Source organism: Megascapheus bottae, chromosome 11 (assembly GCF_031878675.1).
Source record: "Megascapheus bottae isolate mThoBot1 chromosome 11, mThoBot2.hap1, whole genome shotgun sequence".
In the NCBI taxonomy this organism is placed as follows: Eukaryota; Metazoa; Chordata; class Mammalia; order Rodentia; family Geomyidae; genus Megascapheus; species Megascapheus bottae.
Window position 1 is genome coordinate 40343436 of NC_143519.1, and position 17914 is coordinate 40361349.

The 17914-nt window shown below is 41.4% G+C and overlaps 1 protein-coding gene across 3 annotated transcripts in view; it reads right to left on the reverse strand.

Moving 5' to 3' along the window:
* Enox1 (ecto-NOX disulfide-thiol exchanger 1) overlaps positions 1-17914 on the reverse strand; it is a 515583-nt gene that overhangs the window by 127394 nt on the left and 370275 nt on the right. For all 3 annotated transcript variants that reach the window (XM_090342091.1, XM_090342088.1, XM_090342090.1), the window contains 3 exons: positions 10406-10579; positions 8740-8946; positions 5147-5380 (listed from right to left, as the gene is read on the reverse strand). In XM_090342091.1, coding sequence (XP_090198217.1) covers positions 5147-5380; positions 8740-8946; positions 10406-10579 — 615 coding nt within the window. The remainder of the gene's footprint in view (positions 1-5146; positions 5381-8739; positions 8947-10405; positions 10580-17914) is intronic.

Here is a 17914-nt window from a genome sequence, read left to right on the forward strand (position 1 = left end):
CAATCTATGTATATGTTTCTTTTTCTTTGGAAAGAAAAGTGTTGTAGAATGATTTTATTCAAACATGTTGTTCCTTTATAGATTGAGCTGTGGATAAAGGTACTGCATCCTACCAAATTTTCAGATTTTGTGGCTTTGATCCACCAGTTCTGAAATTCAAGATTGGATTTCCCCCAGCCAACAAAAGAGGAAGGAAAAACAAAATACTTATCAATTAGACTCCTTCCCCATCATTAACTATGTACCAGTTGGATTAAGATTTATCAAGTACCCATGCCACACTCTGCCCAGCTGGGCAGTTTTACATGCCTGGAGCATGGGCCTTGCACTGAGGTGTGTGCTCTTCCTCCAGGAGTTGTTTACAGACCTGTGGCAGAGAAATCATGACTCTCTTACAAATATATTTTAAAAAGTATGTGCCAATGATTTTATTTAAACCATTCACCAATAAGGAAGCTAAAATTAGTTCAAAGGAAAATTTGCTCCAAACACATCTCCATTTTCTGGGCACTCAATTAACCATACACCAGTTATCCAAATCATAGACATAACACAAGGCTACAGTGGTGACTGATGCTCCCCACAATCTTGCCAACTACTGGGTATCTGTAAAAATGGGGAAATTAAGAGGGCAATCTTAGAATGTACTAATGATTCGTGCTTCAGAGTGAAGCAAAATGTTTCTAAATGGAATGGCCTATCTTGCCTTATGAAGGTCAGTAACACCAAGAAAGTCATTCTCAGATAAGACTTCTGGGCTTCATATTTCCCTTGTCTGAAGAAGGTGGCCTGGCTTTTAGCTAATGGAATGTCTACTTGGCTCATAGCATTATTGATTTTTACTTTCACGGAACCATAAATATTGACAACCACCTCTGCAAAATGCTGGTACCACTTCCACTCCTACCTCCCTCTCCCAGGTTGATTCTGGCCACAGGAAATTTAAGTCTAGTCCTCAGAAGGATCAGACTCCTGGTGACACATGATGAGATCCCAATGGTGCGGGTGTAGATCTTTTTTTTTTTTGCCAGAACTTCCATCTAACAGAGAGAAACTCTTCATCGCATAATGAGAGATTATGGGCAGCTTTCCAAAAAGGAGGAAAGTATACAAAAACTTTTAAGTGCTCTTGCCCAGAGAAATCCCCCATGAATGAGGACAGAATGCTTCCTCATGGTCTAATCAATCTCTTCATTGCACAGACCAAACCCAGAGCTCCTTCAGGGCTAGACGGTCTGCATTAGACACACTAGAATTCATTATCTCATCTGCCTGGTGCCACTGTTTCCAATAAAGTGTAATTATGATGCTATCGAGCTCCTTCTCACTTTGTCTAAGCCATCCCATAAACTTTGGGTCTATGCACAGTTACTTCCCAGTCAGTCTTCATTAAGTTGAATTGTCTCAGAACAATGTCTAGTTAATCAGCAGGGTGCCTACTCATTCTCTTTCTTAGAATTTGTATTAATGAAACAGACGCTGGGAGACTTGGTGTCTCAGACACTACAAAATTACAATTCAGTGTTTCCCTTGCCTTTGGAAGGCCTAGAAGCCAGTGAATGGAATGGGGTGAGCGGATTCTCCTTCTCTTACTCTAACATTGCTTCACTAAGTTGATTACCTCTCCAAGGGGAGCATTCTGCAAATGCCACTTTCAACAATGCCACAGCTGGACACAGGTAACTCACACCTGTAAGCCCAGCTACATGGTTTGAAGCCAGTCTGGCTAGAAGTCCATGAGAGTCTTATCTCTAATTAACCATCAAAATCTGGAAGCGCAGTATGACTTAAGTGGTAAAGTATCAGCACTGAATGAAAAAGCTAAAGGACAGTTTCTAGGCCTGAGTTCAAGCTGCAGTATTGGCATATACAGATGTACACATATGTAGCATGCACATAAAACACATAGTATGTGTGTATGTATATGTGCACATGTAAGTATTTCAAATCTTTTACTAATGTGGAAAATGCCGGCTGATTTGTCATTGCCACACTCAAAACAACTAAAGTCGTAAGGCAGGGGCTGGCATACTATTTTCTCTTCTCCCAGTATTGGGTACAATGCCAGGCACATGTTAAATGCTGAGCAAATACTTCTCCAGTGACTGGAATGATGGGTGATGCATTCCCAATAGCACTATGGATCAGAAGCAAAAGAGGGCCAGAGAACTAAAGAAGAAAGGAATCAGTTTACAGAACACCTACTCCATACAGTTTTAGCACTGGACAGGCCACAGAGAGGCTTATGGGTTATAATAACAACTGGGCTTGTACAGATTTTGCTAAACTATGCTGATTTACTGGAAGAAAAATTACAAGAATAAATATAAGTATGACGTAAAAAAGTAGGAGGAACTGTCTGTAATAAACTTAAGAGCAAGATTCCTTAAGGGAGAAACAACAACAACAAAAAATCAAAGAGCAAGATTCCTTAAGAGAGAAACAACAACAAAAAAATCAAACTGAACTAGGTATTTTCAGACTGTTATTTTATCTTCCTTTCTGATGCAGGTTTCTGTAAACAACATCTTGACTGCATTTTATATCCTCACATCAATGAAATAATCATCAGAGAAACAGTTTCCTTGGATTTTCCTGGCTGGCTTTGCAGTGTTAGAAGGAGCACTGAGTGGATTTTCTCATGGAGGCAGTCAATTTCCTGAGCAATTAAATGCTGTTTATATTCCACACTCTGTGCTTGGGTTGAAATTGTCAAGCTTGATATTACCTGACTATTGCCTAAGATGGATCCTCAGCTAAGTTCATTCTACTGTAACAGCCATCTATTAAAAACTTCCAATCTGCTTGCACCTCAAGGGATCAAACAGTACTTGGCAAAGGTATGGCTTCTGAGTTTTGCAAATTATACTCCTCTATATAAATATACATTTTTGAAATGGCAAAGCTTGGAAATTACTCTACCAAATTGACATCCCAATCTGCTATCTTCCAAAAGAAGTGGCAAGTTCTGTGTACTCCACATATGCACAGACATTCCAGTTCTGCTTTCTGAAAAATAGCATCATGTTGATGCCAAATGTACATGAAATTCCTCCATTAGGTGACAGAACCAAGGTGCTAGGTTTTGTCACTTTGAGGTATGGACCTGACAGGATAGCACTCTACTACTAGGCCAAGCTCCCAGCCCAACAGTTGAGAGGAAGGAAGGAAGGAAGGAAGGAAGGAAGGAAGGAAGGAAGGAAGGAAGGAAGGAAGGAAGGAAGGAAACGTTTGTCCAATGAGCAGACCTAGATGAGAACATTGTTCTTTCTCAATCTGGACATATGGTTTCTAGACTGAGTAAAGAGGTGAGAGGATGGCTGTATTTACATTGTTTATGCTTCTAGTTGTAGAGACAGGTATTGCCTATGAAACTACACCTATGTAACAAACCTTTTCAGAAAAGTAGAGCATGTACCAAAAGTGTGCATCTACAGAAACACTGTTGTTGTAAAGGGTCAGGTCAGGATTCTCAGGTGCTTAAAAGCAGGAAGCACAGGACTTGGGTACTTTTGTTTTTCTTAAAGCATAAAATGTCCTTTTCCTGTCTTTCTAAAATAGGTGTTAGGTAGCTTTTCCAACATTTTCTTTAGTGAAAACACCTAATCCACTTAGATTAGAAATACACAGAAATGCTCAGAAATACACCGGCTAGACTCTAAAACCCTCTCAGGATTAATTACAACCCCTCTCACATCAGAAATTTGTAACAGCTTCTCTGTTGTTTATGGAATAAAAGCCACTGCCAGCAACGACCTTCCAGGATCCACCATCTGGCCCAGATACTTTTCCAGCTTCACTCTGTTCTGTAACAGGGTATGCTTAGCAAATTCTCTCTTCTTCCCATGTGTCTTTTTGCCCCGAGGGCTCCTTCTCCAAGTTAGAATTCCTTGATGCCCCTTTTTATGTTAGGAAAACAATCTTATTTAGCATGCCATGTTCAAACTTTTGCCTGCTCTAGGCTTGCCTGTGCACACATACCTGTTTGACAATCTTGCTACTCAGCCTAGCTTCCAGTTACTTGTTCACTTGTAGCTGTCTGCCTGTGGCCATTTTGGCCTATGCCAACCCAAATAGCACCTAAGGAGGGTCTGATTTGCCTATAAAATGTCTGTAAGATCATTTATCTATAAAACGTTTATAAGACCATTTGTCTATAAAATGTCTATATGATCATTTGCCTATAAAATGTCTATATGTTGCTCAGTTCACATACTTGGGTCAATAAGAGAACTGAAGACATACACACCATCATCATCATCATCATCATCCAGCTTTTTCCCCATCATCACTAAAGTTCTGCTGGGCATGTACTAAGGTCTCCATGTGCAGTTATATCCTGAGCACTGAAGTCACAGGAGGCCTTTGCAAACCTTCTTGGCAAGGAAGCATGTGCACTTACATTGTTGCATCTGGAGGTGTTTGAAGTGTCTTTTTACCTCCTCTTCTCTCTCTCTCTCTCTCTCTCTCTCTCTCTCTCTCTCTCTCTCTCTGTGTGTGTGTGTGTGTGTGTGTGTGTGTGTGTGTGTGTGTGTGTGTTTCAGTACTTAGGTCTTAGGTTTGTGCCAGCCAGTCTTGGAGTGTGACCTTAGGGCCTCAAGCTCTTGCTTAGCTTTTTCTGCTCAGGTCCACTATTCTACCGTTTCAGTCACTTGTTGGCCTTTAAGAAACACTTCCATCGCTAGAGTGAGGGATCCAATCCTCCGCTTCTCCTTGGTCTTCTGTGGGCCTGACTACAGGGCCCCGTGTGCCCCCAGGAAATCCTTAAGAGCTTGGTGGAACTGAAAACTCCACAGGGGACACTCCCCACACTCTCCTGGCCCGCTGAGACCTCACTAGATTCCAGGACAGGGAACTGGGCGTGGGACTGCTGCAGCTGCCCCTCTGTCATCTCATTCACTGAGCTTTGTGGAATGACAATGTTCACGTGGTGTGTGGGGGGGGGGGAGAGGGAAGATGGAGAGGGGGACAGGCAGGAGAAGGTGCTGGAAGGCCAGGACCCCAGCTGTCTGCAGGTTCAAGGTTGTTCCTGTCCTCTCGGGAGAAACCAGCTGGTGAATGAATGCACAGGAGAGGTTTCCAGAGCCTGTTTGCAGATGGCAGACAGGGGCTGAGGCAGAGGAAGGAAGGCTAGGAGATTCCATACCTTTCAGCTTCTCGGCCAGCAGAGCGGCTTCGTGCTCGGAGTAGTGCATGATGGCCGGCGGGGACGGGGGCCGGAGCCGGTCCTCCTCCAGCTTGCGCCGGTGCCTCTCCTCGCGCGCGCGCATCCGCTGCTTGCATTCCCACTCGTAGAAGTCATCCCTGGCCTGGGCAAAGTCCACGTGCAGGCGGCCAGAATCCTTTTTGTCCGTACTTGACCCTAGCCGCATACGGTAACCTGAGGCAGTGGAGAAAGTGTGGTCACAATAGACACAACTTTTGGTTCAAGCTTCACCCTACCTAAGCAGTTTCTTTGTCTGTGCTCGGGACAGAACATCTTCGCCTAGGAGGTAGAAAGCCTAATGGCTCCTTCCCACCCATCATGAAATACTGCTGAATTAGGCCTGTTACAGATTTGGGGACAAAGATCATTCCGGGAGTGTCTCAGAGAATTTCTTACCATGTATCAATTTATTGTCACCTAGAAGATGACCTCAAGAAAAAAAAGATACTAATTAGGGCCCCCCTTTTTTTTCCCTCTGGTTTTTCAGAAAGCTCTTTTTTGGGGGGAGGGGTTGTTTTGTATTTGGAATTTACCGTAACTTTACTGTATAAGCACTCTTCAATTCTTTCTGGAATGAGGTGGTCTGTGAGTACATAAAGAGCATTTGTGATGTTTAAGGGGATCTACAAAGTAAATGCCAGAACACCTCACTTACAGGGTACTGCTTTATTCCTCTAGGAAAGGCTGCAGTTGAGTTTTCTCTCTGCAGCTGCAAAAGCCACAATTACAAGGGCAATTGTTGTGCAATGTTGTTTCATTTTCACATATCCTCTGGGACACTCAGGAAGATATTTTACCTTCTAGCAAGAGACTGGCTGTTGCCATATTCGCAGCCACACAAATTGTCCATACAACCTTTCAAGGCTTCGGGAATATAAGAGCCCAGAGGTACACACACATACACACACACACACACACACACACACACACACACACACACACACACACAGCCCACACAGTGGACCTAGAACTCTGGGGGAGTTGCTTTGAGCTATCACACTTATAGAGATTTTGAGCAGAAACTTGATCTAAGACATCAACGCAGGCCTGAAACCAGCCAGCCAACTTCAAATGAAGAAGACTTGACTTTGAGGTTGCTCTTCACTTTGGGGTTACTCAGAGTTTCAGAACATAAATTCAGGTCCCAGCAGGAACTCAGCTGCTAGGGGCTGCCAGAGAAGAGAGCAAAATAAGCACTTTTGCCATGTCGGGGCTTTGCAAATGAAATATACAACTGTAAAATGCTGAGTTGTGCTGTGCTGATGTTCAGGAGCTCATGGTAGTTTGGACAGACGATCTGTAGCATTCGAGGTTGAAACGCAGTTGCAAATCCATCTAACAGCCAACTTTTCCCCCAGAGGGGCATTTCACACCTTTGGAAACTTACAAATAAGATACAGATCTCACATCTGATGCTTCCAGCCTCTGAACCCTTCTCCCTCCCAGGTTTCTGCTGTGTATTTTAAAAGGAAAAAAACCATAACCACACTGACCAACCACGCAAACAGCCTCTCATTAATGAGCAGAACGAACAAAGTGGATCAAGGAAAGTGAACAAGTCAGCAGGCCACAGTGATGCACAGAACAGCTGGGCAGAAGGACGGCCTAGGACAAGCCAGCTGTCCAAACTAGCTAAGCACCTTTCCCCTGCTCACGTCCAGAGAATCACTTTCCAGACATTTCTGTACCAGATGAACCTTCTCTTTCACCAAAACATCATCATTACAGCCTTAAAAGAGACCCTGATGAGGCTGAGACTAAAATTAGCTTGGCCGTCAGATGTGAACGCGGTTCTAAAATTAGGCCTTCCAGCTGGGCTTGGGTTTGCAGGAGCTTGATGCAGGAAGGGCAGCCTGTCTCCTTCCTGCCCCTTCAATTAGTCAGCCTTTCATATCCTCTCAGTTCTGATACAGAGGACAGAGGTGATAGAGCTGGGGACTTCCCTGTGTTCAGACAGGGAAGTTGCAGGTGAGGCCTAGGCTGGGCCTTCCTGCTTCTGCAAAAGACAAGGAGCAGTGAAGCTAAAGTAAAGCAACTCCCTTTTGTGTGTCTAAACTGGGGAATGCTCATCTTTGTGAATGTCTTTTTGATTGGGTCTAAACGTTGAATTGTGTTCATGTTGAAAGGAGCTTTGATCTGCTCTAAACCTTTCCTTGAGTAAAGTAGAATAAGCAAAAAGATTTTATTGGTAAGTTATAGTTTAATATAGTGACTAGAATTCAGGTCCCCAGGGCAGGGTTTGCAGAAAAACAAGAATCAATCCTTCTTCCTCACAATGATGGGGTTGTGTTAAGAAAGAACACAATGCAGAATGCTGATTATTTGTTTTACTCTTCCTCACAGTCCTGGTTGGAGAGAGTAATTATTCTGCAGATGAGGCTGGGAGGAAGGGAATCCAGTCAGGGCTTGTGAACTCCAGCATTGCAATCTCCAGGTCCCCACAGTCTGACAACTGCACATGCATTACAACATATCTTTAGGTCTGTTTCCCATTTCTACCAGGGAACACTTCCAGACTTTATTTATATTTCATATTGTAAGTTTACTTGAATAAAGGTTTTTAAGTTCTTCATATTGCTATGTAACTCAAGAAAGTCTCTGAGGTATGGCAACAACCTCGAGGCAATAGAACATCCTGGCTACAGAAGCAGACTGCAGAAATTAAGTAAAACCTGGCAGTCATATTCACACATTTTTTTCCCTATTGTTTTCCCACCTTCACCCATTAATTAGCTTTGCCTCCAGAGTAAGGAGGGATATACGGGATGTATCAGACTAAAAATAGTTTCTGGAACATGAGGGAAGAATTTGTAAGTTAATCTAAAGACAAAAATGCCCTTCTGAAAGCCACACATACACCAACACTCACCTCATTATTCTTAATTTAGGAAAATGACTTGTTGACAGACTCCATATACCTACTTCAACACCCATGAGTGGAAGGCAACCCTACACTTAATTTCACCATCTGTTAAGATCTTGTATAAAATTTGACACCCAAAAACAAGAATGGTGGAGCAGATTTAAAGAGGTGATGATACTGGACCCACCACAGGCCCATGAAATACTTTCCTGCAAAGAACTGATCTTGCATTGGTAGCCCAAGGTGGAGAAAGAGAATTCACTTTTAAAAGACTAAAAGAGAATTCCATCTAATCATGAGTCCTCAGTACTCATAATATTAACTTTTATTTAATAAACACTAGAGCGCATTAATTAAAAACTCAACAGAATTTCTGAAGATTAGATAGTAGGAAATGTCTGCAGTGTGGTATATGAGGTACACTCTTAAGGGTGACAGAGAGAGAGAGAGAAAGAGACAGAGAGAGAGAGAGAGAGAGAGAGAGAGAGAGAGAGAGAGAGAGAGAGAGAGAGAGAGAGGATTCTCACAGCTGAGGGGGAAAAGGCAGTATTTCTCCAGCCTGAAACCCACCAGAACCTTATTATAGACTAAGGCAAAATGGAATAAGCTTACATTAACATCACAAAACATGACAAAATGCCCAGAAAACCACTTATGTAAAGCAAAGTACCAGAAAGGTAAATGGCTTTATCAACCATGAATTCCTCTGCAAAGCGAATGTGACAAAAATTCTTCTTGCTCTTTCGGATAGCTGTAATATCACCACACTGCTCAAAGACTTCTTGAATAATTTCTTCTGTAGCATTCTCTGGTAATCCTCCAACAAACACAGTCTTACACCCAGGAGGTCGTTCTCTTGTGGATGGAGGTGGAAGATCTAACGTCAAAAGGAAACAGAGGGTTTTGGTTTGTTTTGTGTTTTTGTCTTTAATTTCCTGATTTTCTTTTTCCTAGTTCACCTGGCAAAAGTCAGTTTAGTCTGGGTCACAGTCAACTTCTTTTTCTTTTTTTTATTGTTGGGATAATGTATAGAGGGGTTAAGTTACATTCATCAGGTTTTGGTGCATTACTTTCCACACATTGATACCCCTTATCATCTTTTTGTCACCATTTCCCCCCCAGTCCTCCCAATCATCTTGTTATCCCTATTTCCCTTTCCTATTTCAAATAAACAAATAAATGTATATACAATATACAAGGTAACAAAGTGAGACACAGTAACAATATAGATTAGCCATAAGGGCAAAAAAGGAGAAGAGAAATAACATAGTACGTTAAGAACAACAATCACACAGATAAAGCTCTTGTTTCCATATCCTAGAGTTCCTTTCATTTAGTCTCATCCTATTTGTAGGTTATAGTCAACTTCTATAGAAACTTCTATTTTCCTCTCCCCTCCTTCTCCCAACCTTTATTTTTTGTGTTAATTTCTGCACAGCATATCTGTGCTTGTCTGTGAACAAAGGTAATGGACATGTTAGCATAATTTCATTTTTCCTTCATAATACAGCAGCCTAGGAACAGGAGGAGAGGCTTCACAAAGTACAAAACATGACGAAATGACAACGTGAAGAAAAACCTTGGCTTGTTATCTGTTTTGTCTTCTTGCCAGATAAAAAATGCATCACCGTAGAATACAGAAGCGTGACCCAAGAAAGCATGCACAATACTTACTTGGCAAGCAAGATGCTGTGCCTGAGAAAAAATACTTGGTTATTATTTGCATTTAAATGAGCAAACTATCAAATTTGGGGGAGGCTGTATAAGAAGAGAAAATGTATGCTGTCACAACGTTTTATGTAGTTTACATGTAGATTACTAAAGCAATCTCTTAAAAAAAGGCAACATTGATTAATACAAATTTTTAAAAATACTACAATTTTGGTCTATAACCCTAGTTATTTACGGCTAAATTAAAAAAAAGTCCAGCCCATTTATTTCATTAACCATAATAATTCCTTCAAGTAAATGTAATTTGGTCTAGACATCTGGAGATACAGGTACTTCTCTCCTAATTCAGTCCTAAATTCAGACTTTTTCTCCCACAGTTATGAAGATAGATGGAAATCCTTATCTATTTCATACCCTGTTCTCTAGGAAATATTTGACTCTATTGCATATAAGAAGATTCTCAATGCTTGATATGAACCCTTTCATGCTCCATATTGAGTGAGCTCTTGGCAGATGCAAGGATACACCTTGTATATTTGCTCTAATCTAGAGACCTTTCTGTACATGCCTGGGGGAATTACATCTGAAAACAAATACAAGGCAAACTCAAATTTAAAAAATGTTTGAAAATACCAAGCAAAGTATTTCTCAGAAGTGCTACTCACTTGGATTTTGAGGAAAAAGGGTACAACTTTTGCAGTGGATTATTTCTTTGACGACAGCCACTTCCGTTGGTGGTGGAGGTGGTACCAGGCCCAGGCCTGGTATCATTGGGTTAATAGGGGTGATTCCAGTCATCATGTTGAGGCCTGGATCAAAGCTTGGGACACAGACTGAGTCTGCAAAGAAAAACAGAAGGGAGAACCTTAAATCCATTCCCACTGTTGGTTTGGTTATTAACTTGCAAAGATTAGTTGACATTATGCTCCAAGACTTTATTTTCCAAGAATTTCTCCTTGTATCCAGGGTAGAATTATAGAAAACTGTGACAGAAGGGAAAGGAAGAGAGGAGATGAATATAAAACTCGACAAAAAAGAAATCATATTACTTAAAATATTAACATGGCAGAGTACAAAATGATGTACCAGGGAGCTTTACTATTACCATGAATGCGATTTTTTTGTTTGACAATAGTGCATTGTTTACATTGTCTATGATCCAAAATGGGCTGGGAGGTCATTTCCTACTGAAGCGCCTGTGAGATAGCACTTAGCCTGGTTTCTCAAAGGGCCCTCTTGCCCCAGTGACCTAGATTTGAGAAAGTTCAGATGACAAGTGTATTCTTTATGATCACTACTCAGATCCCACCAACCTATTTCTCTCAAAGTAAGGAAAACTTCATTAACAGTGATTATAATTGTAACAACCAGGATTGATACATTCAGGCTTATGAGTAGCTATGTATAATAATGAATTATACTGTTAAGGGGAGCAAGGACTGGCGCCATCCAGAATGCCTGAGTTCCCCCGCCCCATTGTGGAAGGTTAACAATGGTACAGCCCAGCCACCTTGACCTCCCCATCCCCCTATGAGGAGGGCTCTCTGCTTGGGTGGGGAGGGGCCCGGCTTTGTGTGGAGACCTTTCCAATTTGCGCGCCAACTCCAACTAAGGTGATAGGTAAATTCGAACACTGGACTGTGACCCTATTGGCTACCTGCATGTGGCCGGAGCTGGTAATGGTCCCTCTGTGTATGTGACTATCCCATTGGCCACCTGTGTGTGGTCAGGTTCGACCGCATGGGTTTTGCCTTTAAAAACTGCGCGAGAGCCGCTCAGGGTCACAGTGTCAGCTCCCGAGTCTGCACTGTGTCCCTGGCCGGTCAGTTCACCATCTACTTCCCCAATAAATTCACCTTTTTATATGAGACTGTGTCTGTTCTGGTGGGACGTGGAATCCCCACCTGGATGGGTGTGGATCCCCTCCTCTTGACCCCATAACAATACTATATCATCACAGTTTTCTTATTGATCAATAAATGGTGGCTGTACCTTTCTGAAATCTTCTTGCACACAAAGACGATGCAAAAAATTTGAAAGAACAAGTTTAGGTTTTTCACATGGAACACTATGTTCTTTTTATTTTTATTTATTTTTTTTTGCCAGTCCTGGGCTTGAGCTCAGGGCCTGAGCACTGTCCTTGGACTTTCTCAAGGTTAGAGCTCTACCACTTGCGCCTCAGCACCACTTCTGGCTTTTTTCTATATGTGGTACCGAGGAATCGAACCCGGGTCTTCATGCATGCTAGGCAAGCACTTTAACCACTAGGCCAAACTCCCGGCCCCATATTTATTTTTAATTTTATTATTTTTGTGCCTGTCTTGAGCTTAAACCCAGGGCCTAAGCACAGTCCTTGGGCTTTCTTAAATCTAGAGCTCTACCACTGAGCCCACTGTACCATTTCTGGCTTTTTTCTATGTATGTGGTTCTGAGCAACTGAACCCAGGTCTTTGTGCATGCTAGGCAAGCACTCTCCCACTAGGCCAAATTCCTGGCCTCTTTTTATGATTATTTTTTTAATGGTAAGAGTGGGGTCATTTTTAGTAGCAGGTTTTCTTCTCAGGTGGAGTCCACAATAAAAAGGCAATAAGCAAATAGCCACACTCCTTTTATAACTGCCTTTCAGGATGCTTCATTCCTTTTGGACCCAACAGATTTAGCCATTTTTTTCAAACTTTATAGTTCATTTGGCCACCATCCAGAGAGCTGCAGAAAATAGCTAATTTTCAGACAAAGTTTCCACAGTTACTCCTCCTCACTGGTAAAGCTCTTTGTAAAATGACTTCTCCAGAATCTACATCTTCCACTACAAAGTGTACGGTGCATGCGGTAGTTGTGACTCCAGCTTCCAGAACTTGCTGATGAGCATTTGCATCCGTAAGTGAAGGGAGCAAGGATGGGTGGATAGTGAATGAACTAAATTCTTTTTAAATGTGATAATGAAACAAGTCATCTCAAAGGTGGTGTAACAATTTTTTTCTTTTTTTCTTTCTATTATCGAAAAAGATAAAAGATGACATATTTGCAAGGATGAGAAAAGAAGAATCAGAATCATTAATAATTCTGTGGGAATGTAAATAAATATAGTCATTATTGGAAACAGTTAAAAATAGAACTATTTTATGATTCAGTCATTCAACTGCTAAGTATAAAGCTAAAAAAATATAATTAGTATGTCAGACATTTGCACTGACAGGTTCACTGCAGCACTAATAAAGGAATCAACCTGAAAAGGAACTGCTATATGAATATGGAATATAATTCAGAAATATAAAAGAAGGAAACCTCTTTTTACTTGTGACAATAGAGTTGAGCATGGAGGATAAGATACTAAGTGAAATAATTGAGGTACAGAAAGACAGATCTGGTTTTTTTTTTTGAAATCTGAGAGAAAGAAAGAAAGAGACAAAAAAGAAAAAAAGAAAGAAAGAAAGAAAGAAAGAAGAAGTAGAGAGAAGACTGTTTACAGGAGACTGTGCTGGGTGGACAGAAGTGTGGTAGAACCATGGTAGTCAAAAGAATGAATAATTACAGTTAGGTAGAATGATTATTTCAAATCAGTTGCAGGGGATAGTAGCTATAGATACTGATAATGTATTACATTCTTGAAAAATGTAGAGAGCAGATGTTTGGTGCTTTTGCCAAGAGAGGTGATACCTTTGGCAATTAGCTAGATTTAATCATTCTTTAATGAGTATATATATGTCCAAGGATCATACTATATATGATAAATGCATACAATCTTGTCAATGAAAAAAAGTAAACATTTTCTAATAGCAGGAGTTGTTAAAAATATGCTGCATTTGGACATTTATTATTTGGACAGTTGTAAGACATTTATTCCTAAGAGGTTTTCAGTCTGCATGAAACAGTATTCTCTTTGATGGCATGGCAAGGTCCCCAGGTAGATAGGCAAGAGTACAGGAAAGGCCTACAGAGGGTATGGAGACCCTTGACTGGTCAGTAAGGAAGAAACTTCCTTCTTGGAGCTTATTCTCCTATCTTCTTTCTCCTCGGGTTAGATCATTCCTGCTCTTTTCATGCTCTTCATTTCTTTGGGTTTCTCTTGTGCAGCCTGTGCCTTAGCCCTCTGCATGGTTTTATTCTCACATATTTGCCCTAAATGACTGGGTATGCTCAGAGGCAGTGACAGCTAACACTTAGTAACATTTACTGTAAAACTCAGATGACAAAGAGGATTTACAAAACCTTTTCTTTTCTAGGAAAGGTGCATGACATTCTCTTAGCTACTTTTGCCACCCCTCCTCTAAATGAACAGACAAAATAGTGAGATCTTAATCTGTAAACCCAAGGGAAAATGTGTCCCAGTTACTAGAAACTCCAGTTAAGTTGATGGCATGCTAGTAGAGTTCAGTAAAAGCTTCTGTTTTTTGTTTTTTTCTTTTTAAATTGTGTGTGTGTGTGTGTGTGTGTGTGTGTGTGTGTGTGTGTGTGTGAAAACAGCCCTAAATGTGTTAAGTGCCAACTAAGTATTTTCTTTCAAGATGGTCATGGCTCTGAGTGTCATAATCTGGGACAGAAGAATGCTTGATTACATTCTGCCTAGAAGCATCAGCATGCCAGGACTCTGGGATTTTGGGCCAATATTGTCTGCAATAGCATGATGTACAAAGAAGATTTAGTAGTGACAAGGACAAGACTCATGGCTCTCATGATTCATTAAATCCTCATAAAATTTCCCTGGTATTATTCTTATTTTATGAATTAAAAAATTAATACATCTGGGTGCCAGTGGCTCGTGTCTGCAATCCTACCTACTCAGAAAGCTGAGATCTAAGGATTGTGGTTTGAAGCCAGCCCGGACAGCAAAGTCATTGAGACTCTTATGTAAATTTAACTGCCACATAAAAGTCTGAAGTAAAGCTGTGGCTCAAGTGGTAGAGCACTAGCCTAGCACCAGCACTAACAAAAGAAGCTCAGGGACACTGCCCAGGCCCTGAGTTCAAGCACTAAGACTGGAAAAAAAAATTAACGCTTAAAGTACATATAAATATATTTTCCCACATCTCAAAGGAAACAAATGGCAGGATCAGGACTAAGAACCCAGTCTCTTCTTCGTTATTTAAACATGGAAAAACATGACTATTACAAAGTTTCCACTTAAAATAACCCAACTCCATTAGTCATCTATTTCCCCAAAGTTTATCCTGTTGGCCCACATGCCAATTATGAAGAAGTTCCAGAGGCTTTTGACATATAATTACTGAAATAATACACTAGCTTCCAGGGTGAACACATTAGAAACTACAGACAGTAGCTATGGGACTATTGTAGGTCCTGCACTCTTCATTTGATCTCATTCTGTACATAGGCTTCATATTGTTCATTCCTGGCCTGGCTCTCACTATTCTTTGCCAACACAGGATGATTTAAGGATGAAACCATGCAGGACTACAAACCCTGAAATGTGAGTCCTGTACATTATTGTATGCAGATGTTTCCCACAAATGAGATGAGAAGACAGCCACTTGCATTCTCCCTTAGTCCTAACAGATGCTCATTTCTCCGTCTGCAGGCCAAATAAATAAATACACATTCATAAAGGGGTTCAAAAGAGTATTTCTGAGCAAAATGCTTTAATTTACAGCAAAACTTCCTTTGCCTGTTCTGAGACACCAATAGAAGAAGAGAGTAGGAGGTTTAATGAAATCTGCACGGTGCATGCAGTAGCTTGAAAAGTGCCCACAAAGGAATTAACACCTAAATTATGTGAGAACTCAAAGGATCTGAGATTCAGTATTTGAGCACAGGACAGAAGGAGGGATTAACCATTTTTTTGTCTTAAAGAAGAGACCATCATTTTTTTTAACAATTAGGAAAAGATGGAAACTATTTTCTCCAATAGCACAACAAAGATTATGGACTAACTCATGAAAGTCAAGGCAGAAACTTTGAAATATGTAAAGACTCATTGTTAGGAAGCCTGAGGTAAAGGAAATGTAGATGTGAAGAGCCAGCTCCTAGTTGGTTGGGTAGCTCTACACCTGTGAACATCAGAGATCTTGAGATGTCATTGCACTCTGGGTAAAGGAAGACAGTGTACATTGCAGCATGAAAGGATCCAGTCAAGTAGATAGTGGAATTTCCTTTTAGAAAGCATAGGAGAGAAAGGTATGTCTACCGGAGGCCATGGCTTATCTTCCTCCTTCTGCTGTGGCTGGCTCCAAGCAGAGAGAGGAGGCAACCCTCAGCTCTGGTTCTACTGGAGAAGGCAAGAACTATAGGAGAAGTCTAGTTTATTGATTTATATTCCAGTTTTGGACCAAGAAAGAAGCATTTTTCAGAGGGCTATTTGAGGGGTTTGTGTTTAGGATTTTAGAGAGATGGGAGCTGAATTAGATTTTCTATACATGTATTCATCCATCAGGTACTTCTTGGGCATTTACTATTACCAGGATCTGAATCCTATGGGTAACTATATGAATTCCTCAAGAATAAAGTTTGGGCTTCAGGCAAATGGCCTTCCAGGAAGGAAATGACCTTCAGAGTTATGAAAAGCCTGGGGAACCCCAAATAACTTGCCATGGTTATTGTGGTGTGCATGTGACCAGGAGCTCATGAGCTGGAGGCATCTTGCAGACCAGACAGGGTCTTGGCCAGGCAAGATATAAGTTTCTAGCTGCTTCTCACTAAAATGGCAGCCTGTACAGGTCAGTGGTGTGCTCTGCCAGCCAGACTGTTCAAGGTCTATGATACTCTCCATTTGTCCTTTCTCTTTGTGTGCTACCCTTGAGCAGGGTATATTAATCCTGTTCCATCCTTTCTGATGGAAATCTTGGTAAAAAGAGTCTCCTGTTTTGAGATGAAATAAGAGTTCCCACTACAAAGAAAGGCAGATGGGGCCTTTTGCCAGTCAAGGCTGCACATAAGTAGGTCAGGTGAGAACAGGAAAGCCAGACTGGGGCTAAAGGGAAAGAGACAAGTTGTCAGTGCCAGGAAAAAGTCTGGTCCAGACAGCAGAACACAGTGTTCCAAGAGAATAATAAGAGCAAAGAGAGAGCAGTCAGGGTAAATGGGGTAGCATCTCAGGGCTTATCCTAAGCAAATGGCTCCTGACAAATGGCTAAGTATACAAATGGTCGGTTGTAGGCAGTACAATGTCTAGCTGTGTGGTGGCACCAGGGCAATGCCTCTTTGCAAGTCACAGAGTCCCACATCCCTGTCCAGGCTTTTTGACTCAGACTATGGAAAATAACTATTGGCCATGACATCTCCGGCTCACAGGTTGAGAATTTACCCTTAGACTGGAGGAGCAAGACACAGACTCCAAATAGCAGAACAAAGTCCCACTGAAGGTGGTAGACAGCTCGCTCCTTAGACACAGAGCATGGGGCAGAGCACAATGTCCAAAGGGCTGTAGTGTCCCAGAAGGTGGGGCTTCTGGGGTTTTCCTCCTGCCTGAGGCCAGAGACAAACATAGGCCCAGAAAGAGACTTTGTAACCAAATAACTAGAACTTGTGCAAGTCAGAAAGACAGGCTAGAGAGGCCCTGGAAAACATGCAATAGCATCTCTCCTTCCTCTAGCAGAGTTATTGACTTAAAATATAACCCGTTACCACTTTCCTCCACAAAGAAGCCACGTGATACCCAAGGGCATTTGCTGGCTGGCAGTTTTGGATGGAGAGACTTTCTCAGAGTAGTCTCTAACTGGAACTGACAAGGCTGCTCTTCTATACTGTCGTGAAGTGCACGAACTGTTAAAGTAATGGTTCTTTTTATTCCATGTTTGTCTTTTTCTCAAACCTTCTTTAAAAGCTATTTTGCAAAAAGCAGAGGAAAAGTCATTTTTCAAAAAGAAATCTTCAAGTCAAGGGGTGCTAAAAGGTTGGCCAGTTTTTTAACCTCTCTGGGCTTTGGCGTGAACAAGAATGTGGATACCAGGTAAATGGCAGCTACTACACAGGCAGCTTCATGATCATCTGGTAAAAGCTTATTCATGTGTGAAGAGTCCATGTTGAAGACACACAGACAGACCTGAGACCAGATCCAGGGTCTGCCGTGCATGGGCTGTATGGCTGTGAAATATTGAACTAACCTTTTTAAACTTCAAATACAAAACTGGAAAATATAGAGAATAGGTATTATTTAATACTCTTGTGAAAAACAAAATGGGATTTTAAAAAATGTTTAGTATATCCTGAAAAGGGAAGTC